This window comes from Ursus americanus, chromosome 6 (genome assembly GCF_024610735.1).
Source record: "Ursus americanus isolate L20-20 chromosome 6, mUrsAme1.1.p, whole genome shotgun sequence".
Classification (NCBI taxonomy): domain Eukaryota; kingdom Metazoa; phylum Chordata; class Mammalia; order Carnivora; family Ursidae; genus Ursus; species Ursus americanus.
In genome coordinates this window covers 15177969-15202359 of record NC_142132.1, presented here as the reverse complement: position 1 = coordinate 15202359, position 24391 = coordinate 15177969, and the positions used below count along the sequence as shown (strand labels likewise).

Below are 24391 nucleotides of genomic sequence, written 5' to 3'. Positions count from 1 at the left end.
ATACTGCATTAGGAAGTTATTTGGAATGGTCCCTCTTCTTTTTTCTTCCCTCCCCTCCTCCCTTCCTCCTTTCCTTCCTTTTCTGTTCCTCCTCACCTCTCCTCACCTACTCTTCTCCATCCCTTCCTTCCTTTCCCTTCAGGGTGGCTATATAGTATTCATTTGAAATTTATTAGATTCATTTCTCTTAGTCTCTGTTTTAGGTTTTTTTTCCTCTTTCTCATTCTTATTGGCTTAATATATATGTATATATATATATATATATATATATATATATATATATATATATATATATGGGAATATGTTGAACATCGACATTCTTTCAAAAGACAAAAGTACTTAAAAATATACTCAGAGTGATTAGTTCCCATTTTCTCCTCCAGTAGGTAACTGACTTGTTTTCTTGTTTATCCTTGCTGTGATTCGTATATCTCTCTCTCTCTATATATATGTTTTATGTACATGCATGTTTCTTATATATATGTGTATATATATATATATATACACACACATATACATATACATTCATTTTTTTCCTTCTTACACAAAAGGTAACATATCATAGATCTGTATCTATATTAGGTCATTAAGATCTTCATTTGTTTTTGTTTGGTTTTATTTACAGATGTATGGTATTCCATTGTGTTTATATACTGTAGTTTATTTAACAAATCTTGTGTGCATGGACATTTAGATAATTTACAATATTATGTAATTATAAATGATGCTGCAGTAAATAAACTTATGCTCATATATTTTCATATTGCTGGTGGTTTACTTCCAAGTTCCTGTAAGTGGGATTGCTGGGTTGAAGAATAAATGCTCACATAGATTTGTTAGATATTGCTAATTTCTCCCCCATAGGGATTTTCTCATTTTGTATTCATACCAGCTCATAATTGTGTAGGAGCACAGTTTGCCCACAGTCTCTTAAGCAGAGCATATTGCTATACTTTTGAAATTTTGACAATTTGATGGGGGAGAAGTGACAGTATAGTTTTAGCTCATATTTCCCTATTTATAAGTTAAGTTGAACATCTTTTCATATGTTTAAGAACCACTTTTATATAATTGTTTGTGAATTTTCTATTTATGTGTTTTGCCAGTTTTTCTCTGGAATTGTCAGTCATTCCCTTATTATTAAAGAGTTCCTTATACATTAAGGATTTTAGCCCTTTTATGTCACATATATTGTCAGTTTTCTCACAATTTGTCATATCTTTTGATTTTACTCATGACATTTCTTTTTACCATGCTTTTCAGTATACCTCTGTTATCATGCAATTTTTTCTTCTAATATGTTTCAAGTTTTATTTTGTATGCTAGGATGTCTTATCCATTTAGAGTTTTTTGTATGCGTATGGTGTGAGGACTGGATCTGATTTTATATTTTTCCAAATGGCTATCCAGTTGTCTGAATACCATTTATGAAAAAGATTTTATCTTGATCATTTAAAATACCACTTTTATAATATGATATGCTGGATTTTTAGTATATCATAGTTGAGCCTGTTTCTGAATTTCTATTCTATACCTTTGGTCTTTCTATCAATGCACCGATACTACACTATTTTAATTGCATAGACCTTGAATATATTTTAGTATCTTTAAGTCTAGTTCCCCTCAAATCTCTTCCTTTTCATTGTTTTTTTTCCTTTTTTAATTGAATTTTTAATTTTAATTCCAGTATAGTTAACGTATAGTGTTATACTGGTTGCAGGTATACAATATAGTGATTCAACAATTCTATACATTACTTAGTGCTCATCATAAGTGCACTCTTTAATCCCCATCACATATTCACCCATCCCCCTACATTCTTCCCCTCTGGTAACCATCAATTTGTTCTCTGTAGTTAAAAGAGTTTATTTCTTGGTTTCTCTCTCTTTTTTTCCTTTGCTTGTTTTGTTTCTTAAATTCCACACCATATGGTATTTGTTTTTTTCTGACTGAGTTATTTCACTTAGCATTATACTCTCTAGGTCCATACATGTTGTTGAAAATGGTAAGATATCATTCTTTATGGCTGAATAATATTCCATTGTGTATACATACTGTATCTTCCTTATGCATTCATCTATCAATGGATACTTGGGCTATTATATTTTTACTTCTGCATGTGAACATTAAGACAACTTTTCTAACTTCTTTAAAGCTCACTGGAATTTTTATTTGGTAAAATTGAAAATTACCTTTCAAATTAACTGCCATCCTAATAACGTTGAGATGTCTCAATGAAAAATAAGGAATGTGTTTGCATATATTTTTGCCTACTTTTGTGTTTTGCAGGCTGAGTTTTATGCCTAAAGTTTCATTATATTTCTTTTGGAATTATTTATTTTTTTAGTTATTCATAGGCACTAGTGATTTTTTTAGATGATAGCTGAAATTGAATTACTAAAAATTGAGGTTTAAACTCCACTCATAATTATACATTTTGAAAATACTTTTAATGTATTCAAAATTGTCTCAATACTTATTAATAAAAAGATCTTTAGACTGTATATGATTCTAATTTGATTTTTTGAGTCTGAAAATTTAAAAGAGAATATAATTCTGTATTGGACACCTTTAAGAATGCAATAAAGCCTCGCAGCTTAATTATTTTTTTTAAGGTTTTATTTATTTATTTATTTTTTAGAGAGAGTGAGAGAGTGCATGCAAGCACTTGAGCACATGAGCAGGGGAGGGGCAGAGGAGGAGGGAGAGGGAAGGAAACAGAATCTGAAGCAGACTCCAAGCTGAGCACAGAGCCCATCATGGGGCTCCATCTCACTACACCAAGATTATGATGTGAGCTGAAACCGAGAGTCAGCCACTTAACTACCCAGGCGCCCCTCAGCTTAGTTCTTAAGAAGGTGGTATTAATTCCTTATTTCTGTTAAAATTCTGGGCTTGAGCAATGAAAGGTAGCAAAAATTACTTCCTCAACAAGAGCATATAATTTCATCCTCCTGAGATAATTTGTAGTTTGCAGAAAATAAAATTTTAACGATGCCTTTATAAAAATTATATTATGTTGAAGGTAACGTATCACAATAACTTCTATTCCAATATAATATTAAATAATTTGAATAAACTTAATATTATCAACCAAAATAAATATTGTATAACTTCTATATGGAAATACAGGTTTGTATCCAGAGCTCTTAAAGTCAACATATAGATCAATTAAAAAGTACTTGAAATCCTTAACATTTGTCGAAGTTAGTCATTTTAGATTGCTGTGGTACTTTGACAGCCATCTATTTAGACAAATAAGATATGCAGGGAATATCACGCATAACAATGCAGGCACTATTATTTTGAATATTTTCCTATTCTAAAAGTAGTATTGAGGGACACCCATGTGGCTCTGTCAGTTAAGTATCTGCCTTCAGCTTGGGTCCTGAAGTCAGGGTCCTGGGATCAAGCCCTGGTTCGGGATCCCGGCTCAGCGGGGAGCCTGCTTCTCCCTCTCCCTCTGCTGCTCCTCCTGCTTGTGCTCTCTCTCTCTCAAATAAATAAATAAAATCTTTAAAAAAATAAAATAAAAGTAGTATTGAGATGTCCATTTGCAACAAGTCATATTTATTTTTTTGTGACAGAAAAAGAAATTATAATAGTATTGTAAATCAGTCCTTCAGTATTTGTATGTATTTGGTACAAAGTGATGGGTTTTATGGAGGTGAGCCTAAAGGAAGGAACAAAATATAGAAATAGTAGAGAACCTAAAGTGCTTAACCTTGAAATAATGAGTATGATCATTTTCTACAGCTAGAAAATTATATATCATGCATTTTGAAAGTTGCATTTGGGGAAGTCGTAGGAAACCTAACTCCCAAAGTTTCATTGTTTCACAGAGAATAAAGTTAGTGGTATAAAGGACTATTATATTTCTACTTTGATTTCGCAGTTAGTATAGAAAGATTTACTCTTCAACTCATGAATAAAAAAGCTAGTAACACATGGCTGAAACATGCATTCAGAATGTAACCTGATTATTTAACTTATATTCTCAACTGTTTGATCTTTTATTAACTAAAAAATATATATTAAAATTATTCCTCTGTTCTGATTAACTGTATTAAAACTAAAGACATTTTGGAAGGTCTTTCTCATCTTTTAAAATTTTACATATACTTTAAATACTAAGTCACTTTATTCAAATAGTTAGCCTGGGATATATCATTTTATAATAATTTATTTTTGAGGGTGTTCCAATGAAAAAACATGTGAAATCAAGCTGTATCTCTGTTAGGCACTAACTCTCATTTTAATTGAATTCTGGAAGCAGATATAAAAATGTGAACTTCAGAAATTTTGAGAACATTTATGATCTTCTCCCACTGCTATAATTAACCATAATTTTGAAGAATTTAATTTAACTTAGAATTCATGATTTGGAATGCTCTTATGTTGTTCCATTTTTTATAATCTACTTACATAAATTCAGAGTTTGAGCCACTGAATTTAGGGTTTGAACAATTAGAAAAAACTTTTCTTTATTACACAATTGGACAGATCTTTTTTTAAAATATAGATGCATTGTGTTGAGACTGGGGAAGAATATATTAATTTCAAAGAATACCAGAAGTAAGAAAATGATTTATATTTTCCCCAAATTTTCTTCCTTCATCTAAGTGTCTCTATATCTTTAGCAAGACTTTCAATTTCTTCTCATATTATTAAGGAAGAATATATATCCCCACACTCCTAGTCTTATCCCATCTGCCTTGTGACATTCCCTTTTATCATCTTGTGTGTGTGACTATTTGTCTTCACTGTTTCTTTTCTCTACTCATGCTCAAATATTGGCTTTCTACATTAATTATTTTGAAGATTTGTTTTTAAAACTTTGATTAATGTTATAGTTCTTAGGATGTTTTAATGTAAAATTTACTGTTTTGCTTGAAGAAAAATATGGAGCTTTTGAATTTTGTTGCACAGTAGTTAAATGAGTTTTTATTTCTACAGATGTGACTCTGAAAATCGCTATGTTGGTAATCCACTTAGAGGAACATGTTATTGTAAGTACTTTTACTTTTTCATTTAAAATAATTAGTTTGTATTTTTAGTTTTAGGTGATTTTGCAGATAATAAAATTCATCTTGCATGCTGATGTTTTCATTACTGTGTTACCATTTCTATTTCTTAAATCTTATAGTACAATTCCATATATGTTGCTAAGAAAGGCAGTCTTTTTGCTGTATTTTAAAAATTATATTTGGTGCATTTTTTTCTACTCTTGAAGAGTGACATAACAATAGATCTTATTCTGGACATGGAAACAAAAAATAGGACTTGTGTAATCTCAGCTGGATTTAATGTGATCTTTTCATTTTGATTAAATTTTGAATGAATCAAATTTTGTGATAGATTTTTGCAGGGGGCAATTTTGGTCATCACTGAAAAGCTGTTTAGATTTTTTACTGAAAGATACTTTCACTGGGTAGTGATCATATGTTAGATGTATGTTTAACCTTTTAAGAAAGAATTTTTCAAAGGGTTATACCATTTTACTTTCCCACCAGGAGTGTTTGAGTTTCAGTTCTTCAAATCTCTCAGTACTTCATATGGTCAGTCTTTCTAATTTTAGCTGTTCTAATAGGTGTGTAATGGTATCTAATTCTCATTTTATTTACTTTTCTCTAATGAGTAATGATATTAAACATTTGCCCATGTGATTATTTGCTCTCTTTATATATATTTTATTTGATGAACTGTGTTGTCCACTTTTAAAAATTAGATTGTTTTCAGAGTACTTTATGTATTCCAGATACAAATATTTTATGTGACATATGATTTGCAGATACTTTTTTTTAGTTTGTGGCTTTCACTTTATTAGGAGTATTTTTTTTTTCTGAAGAGGAGTTTTTAATTAAGATGAATTTCAATGTATCAATTTGTTCTTTTGAGAAATGTTAGCCTAATCTAAGATCACAAAGATTTTCCCATTTTCTTTTAGATGTTTTTTTATTTTTATGTTTTCTATTTAAGAATACAGCCCATCTTGAGTTAATGTTTGTATATGTTTCAAGAGATGGATCACTTTTTTTCTCCATATGGATATCCAAATGTTCTAGCACAGTTTGTTTAAAGCCTTTCTTTTAACCAATGAATTGCTTTTGCACCTTTGTTGAAAATCAGTTGCCCATATATGAGTATTAAGAGTGTAAAGGTTGGGGTACCTGAGTGGCTCAGTCAGTTAAGTGCCTGACTCTTGGCTTAGGCTCAGGTCATGATCTCCTGGTTGTGAGATTGAGCCCTGTATCAGGCTCCAGGCTCAGCGTGGAGTCTGCTTGTCCCTTCCCCACCACCCCCCGCTTGTGCTCTTTCTCTCAAATACATAAAATCTTAAAAAAAAAAAAAGAGTGTTAAGGCTATTTCTGGAATCTCTATTGCGTTCTATTAATTAATTTGACTACTTTTATACCAAAACAGCACTGTTTACAACTACTGTAGTTTCATAATAAGTCTTGAAATTATGTAGCATTTATTCTCCAATTTCATTCTTTTTCAGACTGGTTTTGGCTTTGGGTTCCATTTCTTTTGTGTTACATATGAATTTTAGAACCCACTTGTCAATTTTTACCAAAGCACATGCTCATATTTGGATTGTGTTTAATTTATAGAACAATTTGGTAGGAATTGATATCTTAACTGTAGCGAGTCTTCTTACCCATGAACATATATCTCTTTTTTAAACTTAATTATTTTAAAATTTGTTCTCAACAATATTGAAACAATAGTGAACAATAGTTCTCAACAATAGTGAACAATAGTTCTCAACAATAGTGAAAAATACTATGCAGGTCTTTCACAATTTTTGTCAGATTTATCTCTACGTATTTTATATATTTGATGCTGTTGTAAATAGTATTTTTTAATATTTAATTGTGTCTGGATAATAAAACTACAATTGATTTTTATGTTGATTTTGTACCCTTCAGGTTTGTTAAACTTAGTTATTAGTTGTAGTACCTTTTCTTTTGTATATTCCATTATATTTTTGATGCAGACAATAATGTGTTTTGCAATTAATAGAATTTGATTTTTTTTCTTTCTTCTAAGGATGCCTTTTATTTGTTTTTCTTGCCTTATTGCATTGTCTACTACCTCTGGTACCATGTGAAAAGATGTGATGAGCATGGAAACATTCTAGTGGTGTTGTTGATTTTAGAGGGAAAACATTCAGTCTTTCACTACTAAGTATGATGTAGATGCCTTTTCCTAGATGCCTTTATCAGGTTGAAGAAATTCTCTTCTAGTCCTACTAGATGGGTGTTTGTGTATGTCATATAGTTTTTCTGCATCAATTGAGATGATGGCAAGGTGTTTCTATTTTACTTTGTTAGTGTAGCAATTTTAGTTTTTAAAAGTAATGAATGCTACAACATGTGGATATACCACTTTTTTTGTTGTTCATCAGTAGATGAACATTGGGATTATACCTAGCCTTTGGCTGTTATGAAAAATGCTGATATGAACATTCATATACTGTTTGTATAGACATATGATTCCATTTCCTATGGGTAGATTCCTAGAAGTGGAATTGCTGGGTCATATGATAAACTTATGTTTAACTTTTTAAGTAACTGCCAAATGATTTTACAGCATGGCTGTACCATTTTACATTCTTTCTAGAAATTTATAGATGCTTCAGTAATTCCATATCCTCACCAGCACTTAATATTGTCTGTCTTTTTGATTATAGCTATTCTAGAGTATGTGTAGTAGTAGCTTTGGTTTTAATTTGTATTTTTCTTATGACTGATAATGTTGAGCTCAATTTCATATGTCCATGTCCTGCACTTAGATATGTAAAATACTAAATTTCCTGCTACCTTTGTTGCTGTTTAAATAATATCTTTTAAAATTACATTTTCTACTTATGTGTGATATATAAAAATTAAATTCATTTTAGTACATTAATCTGATATTCAGAAACCTTAATGAGCTCTCTTATTCTAATTGTTTATAGATATGTTTGGTGTTTAAATACAATTGATTATATTACATACAAATAAAAACAGTTTTATTCCCTTCTATCCAATTTTTTTGTTGAGAGTTTTTTGACTACAGATTCAGTTTTTTTGCTAGTAATCACTCTGCTCAAATTTTCTATTTCTCCCTGATTTGTTGGAAAGTTATGTGTTTCTAGGAATCTAGTCTTCTAGGTTGTCCAATTTGTTGGTATATAATTTTTCATAATATTCATAATCCTTTGTATTTCTGTGGTATTGGTTATTATTTCTCCTCTTTAATTTCTGAGTTTATTTATGAGCCCTGTCTTTTTCTTGATGAGTCTTGGTAATTTTTTTAATCAATTTTGTTTATCTTTTCAAAGAACCAGCTCCTGATTTCATTCATCTTTTCTATTCTTTTAGTCTTTATTTCATTTATTTCTGCTCTAATCTTTTTATTTCCTTCCTTCTACTGGCTTTAGCTTTGTTTGTTCTTTTTCTAGATCCTTCGGTAAAAGGTTAGGTTGCTTATCTGAGATTTTTCTTGCTTCTTGAGGTAGGCTTGTGTTGCTATAAACTTCTCTCTTAGGACAGCTTTTGTTGCAACCCAAGGTTTTGGACCATTGTGTTTTCATTTTCATTTGTCTCCATATAGTTTTTGATTTCTTCTTTGATTTCTTGGTTGATCCATTCATTGTTCAGTAGCATGTTATTTGGTCTTCATATATTTCTGTTCTTTCCAGATTTTTTTCTTGTGATTAATTTCTAGTTTCATACCCTTCTGTTTGGAAAAATGCATGATATGATTTCAACCTTTTTGAATTTATTGAGACTTGTTTTGTGGTCTAACATGTGATCTATTTTGGATAATATTCCATGTACACTTGAAAAGAATGTGTAGTCTACTGTTGTTGGATGGAATGTTCTGAATATATCTGTTAGATGATTTGATCTAATGAATCATTCAAAGCCCCTGGTTCCTTATTGATTTTTTTGTCTGGATGATTTATCCATTGATGTAAGTGGGGTGTTACAGTCCTCTACTATTATTGTATTACTGTTAATGTCTTTCTTTATATCTGTTAATCGTTGCTTTATATATATAAATCCTCCCATGTTGGGTGCATAGGTATTTACAGTTGGTATATACTCTTTTTGGATTGTTCTCTCTATGATTGTGTAGTGTCCCTCTTTGTCTCTTGTTACAATCTTTGTTTTAAGGTCTATTTTGTTCAATATAAGTATTGTTACCTCCCCACCACCAGAATTAACCCAAGGAGGTCCACAGCAAGATACATAATAAGCAAAATGACAAAAGGATTTAAAAGCAACAGGGAAAAACAGCTACGTACAAGGAAGAACCCATAAAGCTATCAGCTGATTTTTCAGCAGTAACTTTAAAGGCCAGAAGGGATCAGCATGATATATTCTAAATGTTGAAAGAGAAAAAAGTTGCAAAGAAGAATGCTCTACTTATCAAGGCTATCATTCAGAATAGAATGAGAGATAAAGAGTTTCCCAAACAAAAAACCAAAACGAAAAACCAAAAAAGAGTTTCTCAAAGAAAACCTAAAGGAGTTCATCACCAGTAAACTAGCCTTACAAGAAAGATTAAAGGAAATTCTTTGAGTGTAAAGAGAAGGCCATAATTTGGAGTAAGAAAATTATGAAGAAAAAATTTCACAGGTAAATACAAATATATAATAAAAGTAGTAGATCAATCACTTATAATACTAGTATGGATGTTAAAGCACAGAAACTGAAAAATCAATTATGTTTACAAAAATCAGTCAAGGAATTCATAAAATAAAAAAATGTAAAGTACGACACCATATACATAAAACATGGGGAGGGGAGTAAAAATGTAGCGTTTTTAGAATGGGTTCAAACTTAAGTGACCATCAATTTACTATAGACTGCTATATGTGTAAGATGTTATATATGAACTTAATGATAACCACAAATCAAAAACCTATAACAGATACACAGAAAATAAAGAAAAAGGAAGGGCGCCTGGGTGGCACAGCGGTTAAGCGTCTGCCTTCAGCTCAGGGCGTGATCCCAGTGTTCTGGTTTTGAGCGCCACATCAGGCTCCTCTGCTGGGAGCCTGCTTCTTCCTCTCCCACTCCCCCTGGTTGTGTTCCCTCTCTCACGGGCTGTCTCTCTCTGTCAAATAAATAAATAAAATCTTTAAAAAAAAATAAAGAAAAAGGAATCCAAGCATAACACTAAAGAACACTATCAAATCACAAGGGAAGAGAGTAAGAGAAGAAATGAATAGAGAAGGACACAAAAACAACTGTAAGACAAGTAACAAGTCAACAACAAGTACATTATCTATCAAAAATTACTTTAAATGGAAGTGGACTAAATGCTCCAATCAAGATATAGGGTGCCTAAATGGATATTTATTATGTTTAAATCCATTTGCAATTATTAACCTTACTGATGCTCAAATCGTCTATTTTTATGTCACATAAATTATCTTTATTCTCTAACTTTCCCACATTAATTTTGTTTTTTCAAACATTCTGGATTTGGGGGGTGGCATGTTTTGTGTGATTTTTTAAAATTAGAAATTCCTCCTTGATCCTTTTTTTTTTATCTTTAGCTTTTATTGTGTCCCAAAGGAGTAACTAGTTATAATTACGGACATGTGTAAGTTATATTCCACTTTAAAAAAAAAAATAAAACATATACTAATATTTAAATCTTTTATGTTTAAGACTAAGATAACTTTTCTTCTAGCTCAGTGCTGTCCAATATAAATATAATGTGAACCACATATGTAATTTTAAGTTTTCTACTAGCTACATACAAAAAGTTAAAAGAAACAGGTAAAATTAATTTTAATAATCTGTTTTATTTTACTCAGCATAGCTGAAATTTCAGTTTAACATGTAACAGTATAAAAATCATCAATGAGATATTTTTTTTTAGTTCTTTTTCAAACTGAGTCTGAAATACAATTTGTATTCTGTCCTTAGAGCAATCTCAATTCAAATCAGTCACATTTCAGTTACTCAGTAGCCACAGGTGCGTAATGGCTACCATATTGGATAGCTCACCCCTGGATTATATAGGACTCTCACGCTCTTAAAAATGTTAAAGGAATAGTCATAAAGCACTAGATGGCAGCCTTGTCATTTGTTATGAGACCTTTGAAACTTAATAACATTTGAAAGAAATGGTGTTTTAAAAAAGAAAAGGTCAGTAGTTCTTGTAATAATGTTAATGGAAACTATTCTGATTTTAAAGATTTGAGTGAAATTTAAAATGCAGGTGCACACTGTAGCTTAAAGCAATTGAGTGCAATGTGGTGTTAACTTAATTGAAAGTAGTATACCAGCAGTTGTATCCTATAGGCAGTCTTCGTAGTTTTTTTAAAGTTCAGTTTAAAACCAAAAACTGAATTATTAGAAGTAATCATTCCTTACATGGAACAAAAAATAAAGTTCTTAGCAGTGATTTATCTTTTGATTGGTTCTTGTAAACATTGAATTTCTTAATTTTTTGGCAAATATGAAAAATAGTCACAGTAGTGTAGTTTCTTTTTCTTAAGTGCTTTATTTTTAATTATACCAGTTATAATAAAGAAAATTTTGACACAAAATGAAAGACTGTACTATGAAAATGTTACATAGATGATATGTTTCAAGTACAGAAGGTCACGGTCTATAGTCATCTACTTTATGCTACTACTACATTAATTACTTAAAGACATGTAATGTCCAAACTACTAATTATTATTTTTTAGTATATGTCCAAGTAATCTAACATATTTTGGCTTATTAGACTTTTCATTCTTGAAAATTACTGTTTTATTTTGAATTTCTCTATTGCTGTTTAGAGTTCAGGATACAATTTCATGATGATAATAACACACTGTCTCTTTTAAGAGTAAGGAATTCAATTACTACCTTTATATTCAGTGCTCACTTCTACCAGTCATCACATCTTACATTAGTTTATATTACTAAAAAATATATATATAAATTCATCCCACTGTAAACTCTTTAGTTATTATTGATATATTTAATGCTTATTAATGTTTATGTTTTAGACTGATTTTTTAAAGCATATTATTTAAGGATTTGAATTTTTCTTTTGTTTGGTATAGGAGATAATATTTCTAATAAATGTTATTATAGCTGTAAGTTATGAAAATCAATCTCAATTTAATTACTTAAAATGCTATGTCATACAAAGCAATGAAAGAAATTAAAAATTAAATTAACCTTATACTTAGTGTAATTATTCTGTTTTGTTCTAAAACAGGAATAAAAGAATTTTCCCGTTTTAAGCCAAATATACTGTATTTTGTTAGTATTTTCTATGACTTTTTAACCATTGAGTATAAATAGCTATTTGAACAGAATCTGGCTGGTCCAACTGCAAGTAGAGAAGTGACCCTGATGAACACAGAGAATCTAAATTCTTTTGTTTCCAAAACTGAGACATGTTTGATTGAGGATTATCTGACAAAACATAAATTAACCACATGGTTGGCTTTTAGCTTATTCTTTGATTCATCAGTTTTTCTTAAATTTCCTTAAGCTTATAAACCAGTATTTTTAGATGTTTATTTCAGAATTATTAACATTTTAGCATATTTTAAAATGAAGGGCAATATAGCACAATTATGAAAAAGTTAAAGATAGCTGATAAAAATTGCTGTTGGAGACACCTGGTTGGCTCAGTTGGTTAAGTGTCTGCCTTAGGCTCAGGTCATGATCTCAGGGCCCTGGGATAGATGCATCAGATTCCTTGCTTAGTGGGGAGCCTGCTTCTCTCTCTACCTGCTGCTACCCCTGCTTTTGCTCTCTCGCTGACAAATAAATAAATAAAATATTTTTTTAAAAATATAAAAAAATTGCTGTCAAATTAATTTAGAAGAGAGATGAAGAATTTCTTTGGCAAAATACTTCATAATGAAAGTGTTAAATTATTCTGGTTTACAGACTGATGGTAAAAATAAATAAGGTAAAGTTTAAGGAAGAAATAAAAATGCTGAAAATCTCCCACCAGGGCTGCCAAGTGGAGTTATGCAGTCTGTGACCTCTGCAAAGGTGCCTAGCTGCAGGAGAGAGTGGGCACTGATACCCTATACTTACTTTTCTTACTAAGCCACATAACCTGGTGTGGGGTTGTATCTGTAGTGAGCAAAGGTTAATAGTTCCTTATTTGTATAAAGATGCTGAAAAGGCAAATGAAGGTACTGCATGCTTTTCTAAATAAATCCTGTCCTGAGAAGGATTTTACATAAAAAGTTACAGCATATATGATATTCTCTTTGTGAACAACTTGTTTCTCACTGATGTCTAGCTTATTATTTAGCATGATTTATTAAATAAAACATAGTTTTTGTCCAATCTGGAAAACAACCACCTGACTTTAAAATAATGATAATACTAGTTAACATTTACCGTTAACTAGTTCTGTTACTGTTCCAGGCTAGTCTAAGCTTTTTATATTTATTAGCTTATTTAATCCTTAAATGAGAAGGGTACACTAATTATCAACATTTTTTTGTTTGAGGGAACAGAGGCAGGGAGTGTTTAGTTAATTTTTATAAAATCACATGGCCAGGAAATGACAAAGCCAGTTTCAATCCAGCATTCTGGGTCTATAGACCGTACTACAAGTGGTAAAACTAGAGTAACAAAAATTAGTAATATATTTATCCCAAGTGTTTTTATATGAATAAAATAGAAACATCATGTTGAAAGATACAAAAAGAGGGTCTAAACATTTAAAAATTAAACCATTTTCTTAAATAAGAAGTCTTCATATGAAAATATCATACTTAACCAAAACTAATATATAAATTTTATGGAATTCCAATTAGAATTTCATTCAGTTCAGTTTTTTGAAGTGTATACATTAGAATAAATTACCTTAAAATTTATTTTAAATAATATACTTTTAGAATATTCAGTAAAATTATGAAAAGGAAAAATAGTGAAAAATTCCCACCTGATAGATATCCAGACATAGTGTAACTTTATACTGACTCCCATACTGACATAGGAATCAATGAACAAAGTAGAGTCCAAGATCAGATTCCTGAATATTTGGGAATTTATATGGCAGTCACTTTATTTTTATAAATGTTCTTAATGACTTAATCTGTTTCTTTTTAAATATCTTTTTTTTTTAAGATTTTATTTATTTATTCAACAGAGATAGAAACAGCCAGTGAGAGAGGGAACACAAGTAGGGGGAGTGGGAGAGGAAGAAGCAGGCTCACAACGGAGGAGCCTGATGTGGGGCTCGATCCCATAATGCCGGGATCACACCCTGAGCTGAAGGCAGACGCTTAACCGCTGCGCCACCCAGGCGCCCCTCTTTTTAAATATCTTAAACTTTACATTAGATCATGGCTTTTGCACTTACTATTTTTCTGCCTCCCACCTAAAATGGACTCTTTCAGGTATCATAATAACTTTTTTCCCCATCCTAACAGTTACACAGTATGAAATTATCTGACTTGTTTATTTGTTTATGTAAATGTGGTTTTTCTTTATTCGCTAGAGGGAAAGTCTGTGAGCCCAGGACCTTCTCTTATTGGAACCCATACTTAGAAAAGTGTGTGTCTTTTAGGGAGACTTTAAATAATACATAATGGTAGTACGCATATAAATGATCAACAAATAAGTGAATATGCATATATTGTGGCTGTATGTGGAAGGTTTGTTATTGGCGGGTGTTTGACCAAAAATGTTTAGAGATCATGTTGTAGGTAATCAAGTAAAAGTTGCTTTGCATTTACTTTTAAATTTATTTTCATAAAATAGTACAATTCACCATTGAACAACTTTAAGCATCAGCCATTAATTTAAATAAAAATGAGTCTCAAGATTTGTTTTTTCACTTAGTCTATAGACCATTTGCTTCAAATAAAATCTATGTAGATTCCCATATGTCATTGCCGAGTAATGACATAGTTTAGCTACTTGGAGATACTATGAAGTAAAGGAAGGTGAATTCTGAAGAAGTCATGGCACATTATATGAAGTCCCCTAAATTAGAATCAGTGATGTATAAGCATTGGTAATCATCATCAATCTTCTTTTATTCATTGATGAGAAAAGTAAGAACCAATGAGTTTGAGTGTATATCCTAGGCCACAGAATCAGTCATTTTCAGAGTGTAATAACAAAATTTCTGTGTTTTTTCTCTGAAATTATATCTAGCAAATGTTCAGCTTTCAAATTTTACCTTTGGAGTTATTCTAAATGTTCCAAGCTCAGTAGAAAATTTTAATTAATAATTGTAAGCATGGATAGTACTGTTCAGCAAGCAAAGAAAAACTAGTAGTTATTGAATATTTATTATGTAGAAAACAATTTAATATTAATTATTTCATTTAATACTCACAAGAGTGACATATTTTTTCTCCTTAATTTATTTACTGAAGAGTTACACTGTTACAGCTTGGAGAGAATGTCAGTTATTGGAATTGACTCACTTTTGTTTATTCACTGAACATGTATTTATTGACTAACTACTTTGTTGGACTCTGGGGATATTACAGTGAACAAAATGGGTTCTGCTCCATTGATGCTTATTAACTAGTAGGGAAAATAGATATTATACCTGTTATACAATTACCTAGATATGTAATTGTCATAAGAACTCTGAATGAGAATTACAGATGCCTTGGGAATATATTATAAAAGAACCTGACCTAATTTGTGGGACAGGGAGTAGGAATGGGTCAGGCAAGAGAATGAGGGAGCTTTAATATGCAGATGACTTGAGAGTGGAGTGGTGTGGATGTGAGAATGGAGGGCAGTCACGGGGGCAGCATGCACAAAGGTCGTCTGTGGCTGGAAAGAACGTGGCATGTGAAAAACACATAGAACCAGGTGAAGAGAGGCAAGAGAGAAGTGTGTGAGATTTGCAAGATCCAAAACCTGCAGTGCTTTATAGAACATGAGAGGATTTTGGCCTTTATTGTAACAAAAATGGGAACCACTGAAGGGTGTTATAAGGAGACTAAAATGTTAAATTTTAATTTTAAAACAATCAGTCTGCTTGCAATGTGTCAAACAGCTTGGTGAGGGCAATAGAACATGAAAGAAAGCATTTTAGTTCATTTTCTGAGGCATATTTCTGGAGCTACACGTAAAAATGTGAAACAGTGAGACATATTCACACAAATTCTTTCATCTACTAAACCGTTAAGTTGGCAAACATGTGTTTATACAAATGCTGTTGTTTAAAACATATTTGGGGGGGCGCCTGGGTGGCACAGCGGTTAAGCGCCTGCCTTCGGCTCAGGGCGTGATCCCGGCGTTCCGGGATCGAGTCCCACATCAGGCTCCTCCGCTACGAGCCTGCTTCTTCCTCTCCCACTCCCCCTGCTTGTGTTCCCTCTCTCGCTGGCTGTCTCTCTCTCTCTGTCAAATAAATAAATAAAATCTTTAAAAAAAAATAAAAATAAAAATAAAAATAAAAAAAACATATTTGGATCCTTAATATTTTTGTCCATCTATGTGCATCTTTTTCTGACCCCTCAGGATGGCTAAATAAACGTGTCTGGTATTTTCCTCCCAAACATCTTTGCTCCAAGCATTTTCATCACATAACTAATTGGCCGTAGGTCAATTTTGCCGTAAAAGATAAAATCACAAAAAATAAAAGAGGGACATTCATTAAAAAGGACATAATGAAACATGAAAATGTTTAGTAAAGTTTAAAACTCTTTATTGTGAAATACAAAATATTTGATTGAATACATTTAAAATGTGTGCGGATTCATGGCAATACTGTGCAGATAACTGATTTTATTTTGCTGGTTGTACCTAAGAACTTGTTTTCAAAGTCTTTTATTCACAGTATTATACATTTTTTTCTTGCTTGTTGATTTGTTTCCTCATTTAGCATCATTTTTTTTCTTTTTTTGCTAAAATTTTTTCCTTTATTAGGAAAGATACCAGTTTCCAAATACTAGTATGCATATTGGTAACAGGGCTTTGTATTGCATTGTGAAAGCGTTCCATGCTGCTCTTTGTTCTTGCCATCTTGTCACGTGTCCATTGATAGACTTTCCAAAGTTCTGCAGGAAATGTGGGTTTAGAACTCTGTGCTGTATAGACCATTAAAAGTGCTAAGACTTATATAGTATAAAAATGTGAGCACTGCATCAGTGGAGAAATGAAACCAAACAGGTGATGAAACCAAAAATCTGTCAAATCGTACTGTCACCAGTTATTTTTTATCTCTTATGGCAAAATTGCCTTATGGCCAATTATTTATGCAACAAATAAGCTTGTGGCAAAGATGATTATGGTGAAACTACATAGAACCAAATATATATGATCATGAACTCATGTATTTATGAAAAATATGTAATTATATATAAATACACATATGAGAATCTGTTTGACTTTTGAAATTTTCTAGAATTCATTCAGAGCCAATATAGTAAATAAGAAAAGTGGAATGACATTTATTGAATACCTTTATTTTATGACAGTCTTCTCTAAACCAAATACACACTGGCACAATTACGTTTAACCCATATAGTAGTCCTTTGAGATAGGCAGTTTTATCCCCATTGTGGCATTGAATCTCAGTGAGGTTAGTTAACCGGTATAACATAACCCAGTTGGTAAATGGGAGACTACAATAAAGACCTCCTTAAATACTGTGGATAATGCTCAATTAAAAGTGAAATACAGTATTAATGGTGAAAAAGCAAAATATTCAAAGTAAGAATTTCTGAAACAATTCAAAATTTATATAATTATGCTGGTTCCCAAATGAGCTGAAATTTGTATAAACAGTATCATTGATATATTATATACAATTCAAGATCAATTTCATTTGTGATCCTAGTGTTTGCCTTCTTGCATCTCAAATATGTAGATATTTCCAACATACATTTTGATGATTTTTATCGCTGATTATTATTTTCTTAGAAAAGACATTATTACATGTAGCTTTTGTTGAAAGACTACAATACTCATTATTTGCTTTTCATCACCTCACAAATATAATGTTCTCAGAAACTTTCTTTATAGTCCAAGTTCTGTTTCAAAGGGTCTTTTGCTGTAACATTTAAATTTTTAGTCATCATTTCCAATTAATCATTAGTTTTGTGTAATATCTGACTTCTTTAAATATTTTGCACATGTTAAAGTCTTTTCACTTGATATTTTATTTGCATAAACTTCTTTTGTGGTACTGTGTTTTATTCATTTTATTCAAACTTAATTTTGTATATAACATGTTGTTCTTTGCAGTAAATAGCAGCCACTTTTTTTGTTCCATGATACTAGTCCAGTACTGACTGAACTACCTAAAAAAATTTGCTGCTGCATGTTGGAACTCAACCCTTGATTTGCTCTAGTCATAGAAGACTAACGAGAGACTGATTATTTTACGTGGTTTTTTTGGCCTACACCTAAGAAGTAAGTGAACTAGAAATGAGATATGCCATTTTTTTGGACAGATATATAACTATGTAAATCTAATTACTTAATGCCCTCTTAAAAATATTTCAGGTGTACACCACCTACTTAGTACTGGTAATTATAGGGACAGTGCTGTAGACCACATCTCTAGAACTTATTTATCTTTCATAATTGACACTTAATGTCTCTTATTTAGTCATCCTCTGCTACCCCCCTCCCTGCTCCCTGGCAACCACCATGCTACTCTCTTGATTTATAAGTTTAACTATTTTAGAGACCTTACACAAGTAGAATCATGGAGCATTTACCCTTCTGTGACTGTTTTATTTCACTTAAGTCCAGCAGTTTTACTTCTGAGTATTTATCCAAAAGAATTAAAATCAGGATCTCAAAGAGGTAATAACACTCCAATACTCATTGCAGCACTATCCAAAATAGCCAGTATGTGAAAACAGCTTAAATGTCCATTGACTGATGAATGGAAATCCTTCAGTATGTGTCATGGATGAAACTGGAGGACATATATGCAACTTTTTACAAGTTCTTTTAAAATTTTCAGTGTGAAATAATTACAGACTTACATATATTTACAAATATTTCTTTATGACCTTGACCCTTGGGAAGTGTTGGACACTTATTTATAGTATATCCCCCACTTTGGATTTATCTGATGTTTTTTCATGGTTAAATTCAGGCTGTGCATTTTTAGTAAGGATAGCACAGAAGTGCTATGTGTCTTTCTCAGTGTATCCTATCAGGAAGCATATGATACCAGTTTTTTCCACCATTGGTGTTATTATCTTTGATCAACGATACTCTGGTGGGTGCCACTTTGTTCACTCTAAAGTTACTGTCTTTTGGGGGTTTTTTTTGTATCTAATGAGTATTTTATGAGGAAATTCTTTGAGATTGTGTAAATATCCTATTTATCATCATACTATCACCCACTATTTTTATCATACATTGATAATTCTTACCTGAAAGAGTTATTAATGTACTTGCCAAATGGTGATTTTCTATTGTTATTTCTTCTGCATTTATTAACTATAGGGAAGAGCTGTTCCTTTTCCCTCATTTTTTTGATTATTCAATTATTTGTTTATATCAGTATTGCCTTATGGATATGTATTTTATGGCTAATAATAAATTACTATCATTATTTATTTTATGAATGAAACTGCTCTAGGTTTGGCTACTAGGAACACCCTCAAGTTGGCTCCTGCTTCCTTTTGGCATGACTCCATCATTTTCTGAGTATTTTCTTATTTTCCTGTACTACAAGATCAAACTTACCTTGTACTTTTCCTGCCCTTGCTCTGGAATCAACCATTGTTCCAGGAAGCCATGGTTTCTTATAATTGGAGAATGGTATTTAGAAACCAACATATGGGAGCTAAGTATGCTTATTTGGTTCTGGGCTGTTGTTCTTTCTTTCTTTTTTTAAAGACATTATTTTAAAAATTAAATCACAAAATATATTTTCCCTCCTCCCCCTCCTCCTCTCCCACTTTTCTCCTCCTCCTCCTCCACCACCTTCTTCTGCAGCTCTACTATCTTTTTTTTAAAATGCTTTTATTTAAATTCCAGTTAGTTAACACACAGTGTAATATTAGTTTCAGCTGCACAATATAGTGATTCAGCACTGCCATAGAACACCTGGTGTTCATCCCAACAAATATGCTCCTTAATCTCCATCACCTATGTAACCCATCTCCCCTCTGGTAACTATCAGTTTGTTCTCTATAGTTAAAAGTCTGTTTCTTGGTTTGCCTCTTCACTGCCAGACCTTTTTGTTATGCTGTTTCCTTGTTTGTATTTGTCTCTTAGTTGTAGAATGTGATGAGTAATTTTTTTCAGAGAGTATATAGATCACGTCCTTTTAGGACATTTGTTTCCCTGAAATTTATCACTGTGTTGTTTTTCTATGTAGACAGCATAGCGGAGTATACATATTCCATAAATATTGCTCCAGTTTCTTTTCTTTTGACATATATTGTTACTTAAGAACACTTGTCATCTTGCCTCATCTTCCATTGTAAATAACTCATTTGCCTGTGTGAATGTGTGTGTGTGCATGTGGGCACATGCCTATATATAGTGACATGCTCAGATGTCAGTAATATTTTTGAAAGAACAGCTTTATTGAGACATAATTCATATACTCCAAATCTCACTCTTTTTAAAGTGTACAATTCATTGTCTTTTAGTATATTTGGGAAGTTTTGGGGCTATCACCACAATCTAATTTTAGAACGTTTTCATCACTCCTAAGAGAAACCCGGTACATATAAGCAGTCGCTCCACATTCTTTCATCCCCCAAACCCTAAGAATCTTCTTCCTGTCTCTATGGGTTTGTCTACTCTGACATATATATAAATGATATTGTGGAATATGGTCTTTTGTGATTGACAACATATTTCAAGACTCATTCATGTTATATTATGTATCAGTACTTTATTCCTTTTTATGGCAAAATGATATTCCATTGTGGGGACATATTGCATTTTTTTTTTTAAACCGTTCACCAACTGATAGACATTTGGTTTTTTTTACTTTTGTTCTATTATGAATAATGCTGGATTCTTTTTATTTTTTATACGAGGTATTTCGGTATTTAGGTTTCAGTCTTCAACAGATCTTTTCTATCATGTAATATCATATGTACTTTTTCAATTTGTTGTGATGTCTGCTTTAACAACATTAGTCATGCATATATTGAAAATTTCTATGCCTACTACTCCTCTTGACTGATCTTCATCTCTGTTATATTCTGGGAGGCTTTTTCAGATTTGACCTTTATAGCACTGATGTAGCCTTATGTTGTTTTAATTATTTTATTTTCTGATTCTGTTATTATGTTTAATTTTACCACTATTTTATTACTTTTTTGTTTCTGTATTTTTCTTTTACAGTTTTAGTTTACTTAGCTCCTTTTTATTATAGTCTTCAGTGTTATTATCTCATCTTTATCTTTAATTTTGTGGAGTTTTTTAGATTTTCCTTTTTCTTTGATGCATACCGAATGATATTTTAAATGACTAGACAGTTTACTCATGTTAAATTATTATATATACTTATATGTATAATATTATATATATCCTATGTTCACAAATAGATTTGTTTCCTCACTTTGCAAGTCAAACTAACTTAACAAAATAACAGATGTCAACTTTTTTCTCTTTGTTTTCACTTTTTTAAATCAATACAATTAGAATTTGCAGCCAGAATTATGAGCAGCTTCACATTCACCTTAAGTTCTACCAAGTTCATACAAAAAGTGAAAGAGCTGTAAAGAAGAGTGGCTATTTTTTACATCTGTTTTACCCATACTTGTAAGCTTCATTTTTAGATACAATTGGGAAATTAATTGCAAACTTCTAATTTTCCTGAAATTATCAGAGATTGCTGATTGTTAGTCTAAATGTTTAAGAGCTGACTATATCATTTACAGTTGTTCCAAACTTCAAGGCTCAGTCTGTAAAATCAGAGAATTCGTTTATGTAGTATTTATAGTTTCTTCAAATTGTGAACTATATCCCTTTGGTATTTTTCTATTCACAAAGTTTTCAAATAATTGTTTCCAGCCAGTAATGTATTTAAATATGCAGTATACAGTTTGTACTTTTTAAATTATAAAATACACTGAAAAGTATAGTGCATGTACTTTCATATAACTTTTGAAGTATATGTAGTATGATTTGAAAGTTGTGTATGTTACTGAGGTTTAGTAAAACTTAACACTTTGCTATATTTCCTGCAGCAATACAGGCTCCAGCTCTGCTCACCTTAGTGCAAGATGGACATGGTTTACAGGGTTCCACCCTACATACAGTCTCAGCAGCAGGATTTTCCTAGGCCTTTTTTTTTTTTTTTTGGTATGTACTTGTTGTTATAGCTGCTCCAGCACTGAGGTGGGGATGTAAAGGAAGCAAAAATGACAAACAAAAACCTCACAAATGTAGGGAATGCAGCGCTGGGCCATCCCTTGAGTTCCGATCTCATTGCCTTTTACCTACCCAAGGACATTGTTCTAAAATTTCTCCTCTCTCTCCTGTCTCATCAATTTTTCCCTTTCTATTAAATTTGTATTTATGCCAATCAGTATAAAAACATGCTACTTCTCCCAATTTAAAAAGTAGTTCCCCTATGATCCAGCAATTGCACTACTGGGTATTTACCCCAAAGATACAGGCATAGTGAAGAGAAGGGCCATATGCACCCCAATGTTCATAGCAGCATTGTCCACAATAGCTAAATTGTGGAGGGAGCCAAGATGCCCTTCAACAGATGACTGGATTAAGAAGATGTGGTCCATATATACAATGGAATATCACTCAGCCATCAGAAAGAACGATTACACAACATTTGCAGCAACATGGACGGGACTGGAGAAGATTATGCTAAGTGAAATAAGTCAAGCAGAGAAAGACAATTATCATATGGTTTCACTCATTTATGGAACATAAATAGGAAGATCGGTAGGAGAAGGAAGGGAAGAATGAAAGGGGGGTAAACAGAAGGGGGAATGAACCATGAGAGACTGTGGACTCTGGGAAACAAACTGAGGGCTTCAGAGGGGAGGGGGTGGGGGATTGGGATAGGCTGGTGATGGGTATTAAGGAGGGCACATATTGCATGGTGCACTGGGTGTTATCAAAAACTGGGGATGGGGACGCCTGGGTGGCTCAGTCGTTAAGCATCTGCCTTCGGCTCAGGGCATGATCCCAGGGTCCTGGGATCGAACCCCATATCGAGCTCCTCCACTGGGAGCCTGCTTCTTCCTCTCCCACTCCCCCTGCTTGTGTTCCCTCTCTCGCTGGCTGTCTCTCTCTCCGTCAAATAAATAAATAAAATCTTTAAAAAGAATAACTGGGGATGTACTGTATGGTGACTAATATAACAAAATAAAAATTATAAAAAAATAAAAAAGTAGTTCTCTCTAAAAGACAACCTAATGAATGGGAGAAGATATTTGCGAATAACATATCTGATAAAAGATTAGTATCCAAAATACAAAAAGAACTTACACAACTCAACACCTGAAAAACAAATAATCCAATTAAAACATGGGCAGAAGACATGAATATACATTTCTATAAGGAAGACATATGATGGCCCATAGACAGATGAGAAGATAACCAACATCACTGATCATCAAGGAAATGCAAATAAAAACCACAATGAAATACCATCTCATACCTGTCAGAATGGCTAAAATCAACATCACAAGAAACAACAGGTGTTGGTGATGATGTGGAGAAAAAGACACCCTTTTGCACTGTTGGCGTAATTGCAACCTGGTGTAGCCACTGTGGAAAACAGTATGGAGGTACCTCAAAAATTTAGAAGTTGAACTACCATATGATCCAGTAATTCTGCTTCTGGGTATTTACCCAAAGAATATGAAAACACTAATTCAAAAAGATACATGCATCCCTATATTTATTTCAGCATTATTTACAATAGCCAAAGTATGGAAGCAGCCCAAGTGTCTATTGATAGATGAATGGATAAAGATGTGGTATATGTGTACAATGGCATATTATTCAGCCATAAAAAGGAATGAAATCTTGTCATTTGCAACAACATGGATGTATCTGGAGAGTATAATGCTAAGTGAAATAAGTCAGACAGAGAAAGACAGATACCATATGATTTCACTCATGTGTGAAATTTGAGAAACAAAATAAATGAACAAAGGAAAAATAAAAAGAGACAAACTAAAAAAAAGGAGACAAACCAAAAAACAGACTCTTAACTATAGAGAACGAACACACTGATCATTAGCAGTGGGGAAGTGGGGGGGGGTGGGGAGATGGAATAAGTGTAACATATTAGGAGGGCCCTTAGCTTGATGAGCATTGAGTAATGTATAGAACTGTTGAATTACTATATTGTACAGCTCAAACTAATTTAACACTGTATGTTAAGTATACTGGATTTTAAAATAAGTAGTTTTCTTACCTCTCTTGATCACACTTATTCCTCCTGCTACTTTGTCATTGCTCTTCAATTATAA

At 32.2% G+C, this 24391-nt stretch overlaps 1 protein-coding gene across 7 annotated transcripts in view; it reads left to right on the top strand.

Moving 5' to 3' along the window:
- ATRNL1 (attractin like 1) overlaps positions 1–24391 on the top strand; it is a 747087-nt gene that overhangs the window by 253390 nt on the left and 469306 nt on the right. For 6 of the 7 annotated variants that reach the window (XR_015724716.1, XM_045803217.2, XM_045803216.2 and 3 more), the window contains one exon: positions 4957–5009. Coding sequence is in view for 6 of the 7 variants with exons in the window: in XM_045803217.2 (XP_045659173.2) it covers positions 4957–5009 (53 nt within the window). In the remaining variant the exon portion in view is untranslated. Of the gene's footprint in view, positions 1–4956; positions 5010–18200; positions 22596–24391 lie in introns of those variants that run through there. The other variant, XM_045803219.2, reaches the window with a different exon arrangement.